At 48.8% G+C, this 8,708-nt stretch overlaps 1 protein-coding gene across 1 annotated transcript; it reads left to right on the top strand.

Annotated features, from left to right (window-relative positions):
- The first annotated feature begins 1,430 nt into the window (after positions 1-1,430).
- Positions 1,431-8,292, top strand: TMEM39B (transmembrane protein 39B). The gene is made up of 8 exons (XM_009578475.1): positions 1,431-1,640; positions 3,528-3,747; positions 4,047-4,130; positions 4,804-4,958; positions 5,590-5,926; positions 6,788-6,975; positions 7,433-7,553; positions 7,917-8,292. Exons 1-8 carry the CDS (start codon positions 1,513-1,515, stop codon positions 8,151-8,153), a joined length of 1,470 nt encoding a protein of 489 aa, XP_009576770.1. The 5' UTR covers positions 1,431-1,512; the 3' UTR covers positions 8,154-8,292.
- Positions 8,293-8,708: the final 416 nt, after the last annotated feature.

Here is an 8,708-nt window from a genome sequence, read left to right as displayed (position 1 = left end):
CCGCAGCCCCTGGCCTGTGCCCTCGCTGCTCCTTCAGAGCCCCCGTCTGAGCTCCCAGAGCTCCTACGGCCCCTGAACTGCACTCCTATAGCTCCCAAGTGTGCCCCCCCCGGCGCCCCAGCCCTCTTCCCAGGCCCAACACTTTCATCCTACCACTTTTCCCTCTCAGACTCTCTTGTCATGGTGTCCTGGGCCTCAAACCCACTTGTCTTCATCTCCTCCCAAGGTCCTGTCCATCTGGTGCCTCCCCCGCCCAGCCCTCTACTCTGCATCCCCAAGACTCTGTGTGCCATAGCACATACTGGGGCTTCTGCCCTTTGCTCTGTACCCCCTCAGTTCCCCCAGTGCTGGAGCCACCTCTGTGCTCCACTGGCCCGTGTGATGGCACCCATCTTGGGGTATCTTTGCTTTGCTTGGGTCTAGCCCCAGGCACACCCCCTGCACCCTGTCCCTCATTGTCGGGGACTAGTACAGCAGTTTGCTGGAGGACTCTCGAGCTCAGTGTAAGCTTTAAAACTTGTTTGAGAGCAGTTTCTAAACCTTCAGCAAATTTTCTTTATTCCGGATGCTAATTGCTAAGTGATGCAAACTGGAAATTAGCAATCAGAAAAAGAAATGTTAAGCAATTGATATGACCTGATCCGAGTTTCTTCACAGTTCAGATTTCACTTCTACTAAATGGTGTATTATCACCCTGTCCTTTCTCTAAGTTGTATAGATTCTCCTAAGGTTAAACGGGATCTAGAGAAGGTTTTTAAAACCGTGGTATTACTATTATTGTTTACACTGTGGCAAGCAAGCACTAGAAAAGCTAACTGGGCTAACATCCCGTTGAGCTCTGTACCATGCAAACATACAACAACAAATGCCCTAAAAATGCTAGTTATTTTTTTCCCTTCTTGAAGGAGCAAAAAAGGAAAAAGCCAGTTCATGTGCTTTTGCAGTGTCCCTTTAAAAGAGCTGTGAATATTTGATTCCAGCACAAAATTGGGCAAAAGGGGGACCTAGGTAATATCCCCAATTTACTGAATCCTTTGGGTGAATTGTTTAGCATCTCCATAAGCGTATTGCTCTGCCTGTAAAACAGGGATAACACCACAGCGATGCAGATTAAATTCCGTGTAAAATGCCTTGGCTTGGGAGAGAGGCATGAAAAGCTTCCTGCTCCTGTGGAAGCCTGCATACGTTAGACTTTAGATTCTCAGTGAATTCACAGCACCTTAACAAGCTGCTGCATGTCCTAGGAGCGTCAGGAGCTATCTGGGGCCACATCTATAGCCTGTGGCAAATACAGGAGATGTAGAAAAGGGTTGAGCAAATTTGCATTATCCTGCTTTGTGCTGCAAGCTAGCAGTGTGAGTGATGGGTTACCGCTGGTCACCAGGGGCGTGGTAAGCAGATAAGCCTTAATTATAAATCTTTTCCTTTCAGTTTTAAGGACTGAAGACATAATCACGCAGTGACCAGCAGAGAAGCCACCTCCAAGAACAATCCTCTGCACCCTCTGTTGTTATGGCAGGGGGAAGGCGGGGCCCTAACCGAACGTCCTACTGTCGAAATCCCCTCTGTGAACCTGGGGCCGCTGGCGGCTCCGGCCATTCCACAAGTTCCTCTGTCACGGGTGTGCGCTCACGCACCAGGTACATCCGGCTCTCCACATTTTCACGTCTAGCCAGGCTAGCTGCTCATCTCTGAGGCAGGTGTGAGGCTAGCTGTGTCTCCCCATCTCACACACTGCTGGTTTTCCTGTGGCTCAGGGATTTGTTAACTCCTGGTGTCTAGCTGAAATCCTTTTCCTATATGTGGCGGTGTCCATGCTACGTGTTGTAATTGGGATAGGTGGGTTCTAATTTGCCCGAGACTGTTAAGTGCTTTGTCAGACCGTGACAGACTTCCAGGAGTGTTCAAAAGCCTTTAGTGACCGTTGAATGGAAAGAAAGAATAGAGGCAAATTTTTATCCAAAGCCTGACTCTGGAGTTCTGGTTTTTGCGTCTCCTGTGCCCTGAAGTTTATGTCAGGTGAGGCATTTCTGGGGTAGAGTTTAGCTAGGTCAGGTGATGTGTAGGCTGCCTTTTTTTTTTCAGGTTCTAGCCTAGCTGGTTGGTTGCATTTCTGTGACTGAGATAGAGAGGAGGAAGGAGAAGCGGAGCACCGACAGCAATACGTAAGCAGGAGGTGCCTATGAACTCACTGCAAAGAAAATGTTAGATCTGTCTTAACATACTCCCTGCTTACGGCCCTAGGCCAAGAAATTTATAGGGATACAGTTATTCAAACAAGTTATTGCAAGGCCACAGAAGGTGGAGCAATCCACCTTGTACATACTTTGCTGCGAGAACATGCACAAAGGTCCTTATCACAAAGTAGGTAATGCAGCACAAATCCACGCCCCAGCTTACCTCCAAGTGATTTGTCTCTGTAGCCCTCTGATACCCATCATCTACACGGCAGTCCAGGCTGAGGAGTCCCAAAGTGCTTTATGCATATGAGCACCTTGATGCTGCTTCTGCAAGAGCACCCTTAGGTCTTCTGTTCAAAGCAGAAAAGGCTTTGTGTTTATATTTAAAGCCCTTTTCTGGAGGACCAGAACAGGAACTCTTGCTTTCTGAGTACAGGAACAGAGTTTATTGGCGGAGTTATCAATCCTGAGGAGCTGAATCAGTCTTGTCAGCTTAGGAATCTGGGGGTTTCAGAGAGACAGCTTGGGTTCCTAAAGTTTTCCCCTCACGTATGGCCTTATTTTAGGCTGTCAGCCTTCTGTTTTAAAAAGCATAGGTTGATCCACCTGTGTCTACCCCTGGGCTAGAAGTCTTTCTGCAGTCACACTCCAAGACTTCTGTGGTTTCGTTTTGGGATTTTCAATAGGAGTTGGTGCTCTGTAGTTCCTTTGAAACCCACACCCAGATTCCTTTGACTGTTGTTATTTAGAGAGTGCAAATCAGGAGAGATATATCTAGTATATATTAATTCCCTTCCCTTTGATTAAAAGGGTTGCTGTCTGGGATTGTGTACGTGCTCACACAGGAATATGCACCTCTGACTAAACTTGTTTTTCCTCCATAGTTGAATAGAGGTTGAAGAATGAGAAAGGGCTTGTGTTTAATTGCTCCGTGTTTCATGTTCAAGCACTCTTAGAAATGTAAATAGCAACTCGAGGCCTAAAAGCTTCCAATTAATTAAGAGGGCCACTGGTTGCCCCTTGAATAGCAAAACACAGCCACAGCTTTTGAACCTGACTCAACGCAAGGGATTTAATACCAAATGACCCGGTGCTGTAGATTGGCCTGGTTCCAAATATTGCTTTCGCTGGGCAAATTCCCGCTCACATCTGCCTGTAACAGTCGTCCTAGACATCCTCGGGGTGCTGACACTTCTGGTTTGTGGCGGCCATTGACCATGATAGTCAACTTAGGTTTCTCAGTCAATATTAGACCCACCGACTTCTATAGTCTGAGTACGTGAGCTGGAGGACAGCGCTGTGTTTATCTCAAGGAAGTGACTGCTGGGTTTTGGTTTACCTTGGTAGAAGCGGTGCAGGTACAGGCCTTTCCAGCCCACCTTTGGCAACTCAGACAGTCGTCCCCCTCCGGCACTGTAAGATCCCAGAGCTGCCTGTGGAGAGGAGTGTGCTGTTTGAACTTCAGCTCTTCTTCTGTCATCTCGTTGCTCTGTTTGTCCACTACATCAACATCTACAAAACTGTTTGGTGGTACCCACCCTCCCATCCGCCTTCACACACGTCATTGGTAAGCACCAAAGGACAGCTGCTGTCCGGTGATATTCACAGACTGTCTCTTGGGTCGTTAGACATAAAGTTTTCTATATATGTTTAATGCAAACTATGTGTGACTCTACAGCCCTGGAGGGTTGCTCACGTGACTCTTACTTGGCAAATTTTGAGCACTGGCTGTCTGCTTGGCATTCTCTTTCTGATCTCAGAAGAGAGAGAGTCCGAGAAGAAGAGAGTAACTTGGGAGCTTTTCTGTTGAATGTGGGATTCTGCTGCCTGATCGAAAGTGGAATCATTCTGTTTTTGTCACCGCAGAACTTTCATCTTATTGACTTCAACGTGCTGACAGTGACGACGATCGTCCTGGCACGCCGGCTGATCGGTGCTATTGTGAAGGAGGTAAAGTCCCCAAGCAGATCTCAGAACTGTTCTTTCCTCTCAGGCGAAATGTAAAGCTGTGTGTCCCTTTTGCAGCTCCAAACTCTTCTGTCCTTTTCTGAAGAACTTTGTGCTATGTCCAAATCAGAAACCTAGGCATGGTTTCTAATGAAGAACAGAGAACAGAAATGAGCATCTCAAACCATTGCTCATGACTCTCTCTGTCCTTCTGTGATCGTTTCTGAATTACTGTCTCAACTAGACTGTAGTAATTCTGCTTTCTTCCTTGTGAAGAACAGTATTTGGCTCTTTTCCTGTTCTTTTAATTACTCGAGCTTTCTGCAAGGAGGAACCAGTGTAGGTCGGTTTCTGCTGACTGCAGAAGCCTTCTGTGGTGAGCAGGTCCAGGAGAGTGGGCTGGTCACACTGATAACTACCAGACCTTAACAAGAAACTCTGAGAACTCTCCTCATTCCAGCTTGAGGAATGAGGCCCTGGGTTTTGGCGAGCCCAGATTCCAGCCTGCAGAAGACCTCCCCTTCCTGGTGGCAGTCAAACAGAGCCTTTCACTAGCTCTTCCTTCATGCATATGAAGTTGATTTTGCAGATTGAGTGCTGCTCATTTACTGTTTGCTTCCTGTAGGAAGAGTGAATGAGTCTCCCCTCTGCCCAGCTCTTTCTTCTCTCCCCGCAGGCTTCACAGAGTGGCAAAGTCTCCCTGCCACGCTCTATTTTCCTGGTGATCACTCGGTTTGCTGTTCTCACTGGCACAGGCTGGAGTTTGTGTCGATCAATAATTCACCTTTTCAGAACCTACTCTTTTCTTAATCTCCTGTTCCTGTGTTATCCGTAAGTATCTGTTCTGGCACTTACGTGTGTTTTCTAATGTTGCTTCAGTGCAGTGGGTGTTGCTCAGTTGAAATGAAGCCTGAAAGTAAATAAGCACTTGATTATCTGGTAACAGAACTTAAACTACCCTTTTCCCTCTTGCTGTGTCACATTTCTTCTTGGTGGCAGGGCATATCTTTAACATTACCCATATTTCAGCTTTAATATAAGCATTAATTATAGTTCTTAGATTGCTCATCCTCTGAAAAAGATTATATGCTTTTCTCATTGTATTCAAAGAACCCTTGTCATCAATTTACCTTAGCCCATAGGTGCCTCTGGCAGGTGGAGTGAATCAAACAGCTTTCCTGCTTCACGTTAACTTACAAAAGGAAGCCAGTTCTATTTCCAGTCAAGTAGTGGAAATAGCTCCCTTCTCTCTGGTAGATGCAGGAGGAAGCATCTCATAAAGATCTGAGACGTGGTGCTTGTGTTTGAGATCAGATTGGTGAAGCTCTTTTCTGGAGTTTATATAGGTACCAGATGCCATTTAGGAGGGGGATGTGATCATAATGCTGATCTGCTGCCAGCGAAGGCATTGCACGGGGAGCTCATAAGGAAGTAACCACCCTTCTGCACTTTGCTGCTCCAGGTTTGGCATGTACATTCCCTTCCTTCAGCTGAACTGTGACTTTCGGAAGACAGGCCTCTTCTCCCAGGTGGCCAACATCGGTCCCAGAGAGACCAGCGAGGTGAACTCCAGGAGCAGAGACTACCTGACCGTCCTAAAGGAAACCTGGAAGCAGCACACTCGACAGATGTACGGCATGGAGGCCATGCCCACTCATGCCTGCTGCCTTTCCCCAGATCTCATCCGCAATGAGGTGGAATACCTGAAAATGGACTTTAACTGGCGGATGAAAGAGGTGCTGGTGAGCTCCATGCTCAGTGCCTACTACGTGGCCTTTGTGCCGGTCTGGTTTGTGAAGGTGAGCAAGGACCACCTCTGCCCTTGCAGACGCCGCTTCTCCAGGCATGGGACTGGCTGGGGAGGATTGCGGGGAGGTGGACACTGCGTTATGGAGGAGGTCTGGTTCTCGCTTCTTGCTTAACTGGAACATGGGAGAGGTTAGTCAGAGGGCTGGTCTGTGCGCACAGGCGGCTGTATCAAACCCATTTAGAGAGGCCTTGTGGAAAGTAAGAAGCAAAACCATCTAGGTTTAGCTTTGCTTAAACTCCAGATAACAGAGGACAATATTGTCCTGGTAAAGCGTATTCTAACTGTTGGTGAGAGTGTGCATCCATCTGTTAGGGAGCGCTGTCTCCCTCCTGCTTCCCCATGAAGCTAGAAGGACTCCAGGCCGACCATTCCTTCGCACACTGACCTTCTGTGAGGACACAGCTCCAGGACAAGGGGATTGACTTTAATAAGGGAGGCAGTATGAAGGAGGATGGACCTTTTTAGGATTTTTAGCTGGTTTATTTAAGTTACTGATACGTTGTACAATGAGACAAATGTCTTGTAGTAAATCTGTCAGACCTCGGGGATGAGCCCAAGTCCCCTTCCCCAGAGGGGCTGGTGCTCCCACCCATCGTCAGCTGAGCTAGGGGAGCATCGGAACTCTCTCCCTGTTTTTGGTGATGGGTGATGATAGCGTAAATGTTTCACTGTGGTGTGTTTGGGAGTTGTTGTACAGCAGCCATCCTATGTGGGCGCTTCTTTTTCAAGCAGGATTAATAGCTACGTGAAAAGCCCTCGTTTTACCTGCCTGAGTGCTTTGTGTTTTGATGGCTTTGTTAGGTGAGGCTGTCCAAACACGTTGTCACACATTCTTCTTGTCCCCCCACAGAACACTCAGTACTATGACAAACGCTGGTCGTGTGAGCTCTTCCTTCTGGTTTCCATCAGCACGTCTGTGATCCTGATGCAGTACCTCTTACCCGCGCGCTACTGTGACCTGCTGCATAAAGCCGCAGCGCACCTGGGCTGCTGGCAGAAGGTCGATCCGGCCCTCTGCTCCAACGTGCTACAGCATCAGTAAGGAACTCTCTCCTGGGGCTAGGGCTGGAGATTTCTCTTAGCGGGCATGCCTGCTGGCATGAACAGAGGCTGGGTGGGGAGCTCAGCTGTCCAGCCACCTCTCCTCCTCCTCTTGTTCCTTAAAAAAACAAGAGAAAAAAATGAAAGCAGAGTTGTCGGCTGACACATCCGACAGCATACAGACACTATCTGTACTGTCCACTTCCAAGTGCAGCAAGCAGATCTGATTTTTGGCAAGATGCCTCATGCTTCTGGCCCCAGGTAACGCTGTTTGTCACTGTCGTAGACAGTTACATGCCTCGGTGGGCCAAACTGCCCTCACAAATGGCAGCTTACTACTGTGGCCAACGCTGCGGAAGCAGCTCCTCCGTTACCCTAGCTGATGGTGGGAAGGCAGCAGACCCCCCTTCAGCTGCAGGGGTAGAAATAAGAGCTCTCTGTTTGTTTCCTGCAGGTGGACGGAGGAGTGCATGTGGCCGCAGGGAGTGTTAGTGAAACACAGCAAGAACGTGTACAAAGCTGTGGGTCATTACAACGTGGCAGTGCCCTCAGACGTCTCGCACTTCCGCTTTCACGTAAGATCACATCTCCTTTCTGGGGACGGAGGTGTAGTGCCTCGGCGGGATCACAGTCCCCTTGTCCTGAACCTCAGACCGCTGAGCTGGCTCTCCGAGCAGGAGAGCTGCCCGCGGGGCGTGCTGGGGCGGTGAAACGAGCGGGGTTCGGTACAGGGTTTCACGTTAGTCCCACGTCTCCCATCCGTGCTGCCAGAAGGGTGACTGGCCTGTGCAAACCGGGGCTCGCTCTGGAGCCGTTCACGGATAAATGTTGTGTCTCCAGAGGGGAATCCTAACCGGCCTCTGCCTCACACGTCCTGTCGAAAACGCATCCCGAAGGGTCTGACCTTGCTCGGTGCCTTACTGTGGTCTCTCCTACAGTTCTTTTTCAGCAAACCGCTGAGAATCCTCAACATCCTGATTCTGCTGGAAGGAGCCGTCATCTTCTACCAGCTTTACTCGCTGATTTCTTCAGAGAAGTGGCACCAGACTATCTCGCTGGCTCTGATCCTCTTCAGCAATTACTACGCCTTCTTCAAGCTGCTGCGTGACCGTCTGGTGCTGGGCAAAGCCTACTCATATTCTGCCAGCAGAGACTCAGAGCAGAAGTTAAATTAAAACAATTGCACTGATGCTCGGCTTATTACAAAACAAACAAAACAAGAAACCCTCAGAGCTTTGTATTTTTGTTACCACTGCTTTTTTTCTTTGATAACTGATGTAATTAAAAGGAAAAAACATATTTTTTTACTCCCAACAGTTGTTTGTGTGTTTGTTGTCTGCTAAAATCCCCTGAGAAGGCCTCCTCCTGTTTGTATTTGAGAGGAATGATTTATTAACAACGGTGCTTATTTTTGAGAGGTGCTGCTTCTGCTGCTGCTTCTGCCGGAGTCGGAGCTCCAGCTGGCACTGAGTGGGAAGATGAGAATTACAGGTATGTTAGAGCTCACAGCTTCAGTCGGAGTCCCTTTATAAGGGGGTGAGCCCTGCTCCTCTCCTTTCCGGGGACCCCAAAGGGCCTCCTGCAGCACCCCCTGATGCTCCGTGGCCGTAGGAGAAGGCTGCGTTGTTTCACTACAAGGGTTTTTAAACTGCTGCGCCAGAACTGCTGCAACCCCTCGCTCGCAGCCCGCCCGGGTGATGGTTTGAGGTCCGCAGCGGTGGGGGGGGACC

Source organism: Fulmarus glacialis, unplaced genomic scaffold, assembly GCF_000690835.1.
Source record: "Fulmarus glacialis isolate BGI_N327 unplaced genomic scaffold, ASM69083v1 scaffold33595, whole genome shotgun sequence".
Taxonomy (NCBI): domain Eukaryota; kingdom Metazoa; phylum Chordata; class Aves; order Procellariiformes; family Procellariidae; genus Fulmarus; species Fulmarus glacialis.
This window is presented reverse-complemented; position numbering and strand designations above follow the sequence as displayed.

What these genes read in the sequence shown, in the direction of transcription:
- TMEM39B (XM_009578475.1), top strand. Translation starts at nt 1,513, where the DNA reads ATGGCAGGGGGAAGGCGGGGCCCTAACCGAACGTCCTACTGTCGAAAT. An exon ending in GGTGTGCGCTCACGCACCAG is followed by an intron (nt 1,641 to 3,527) that starts GTACATCCGGCT and finishes TTACCTTGGTAG; the next exon opens with AAGCGGTGCAGGTACAGGCC. An exon ending in CTCCTGTTCCTGTGTTATCC is followed by an intron (nt 4,959 to 5,589) that starts GTAAGTATCTGT and finishes TTGCTGCTCCAG; the next exon opens with GTTTGGCATGTACATTCCCT.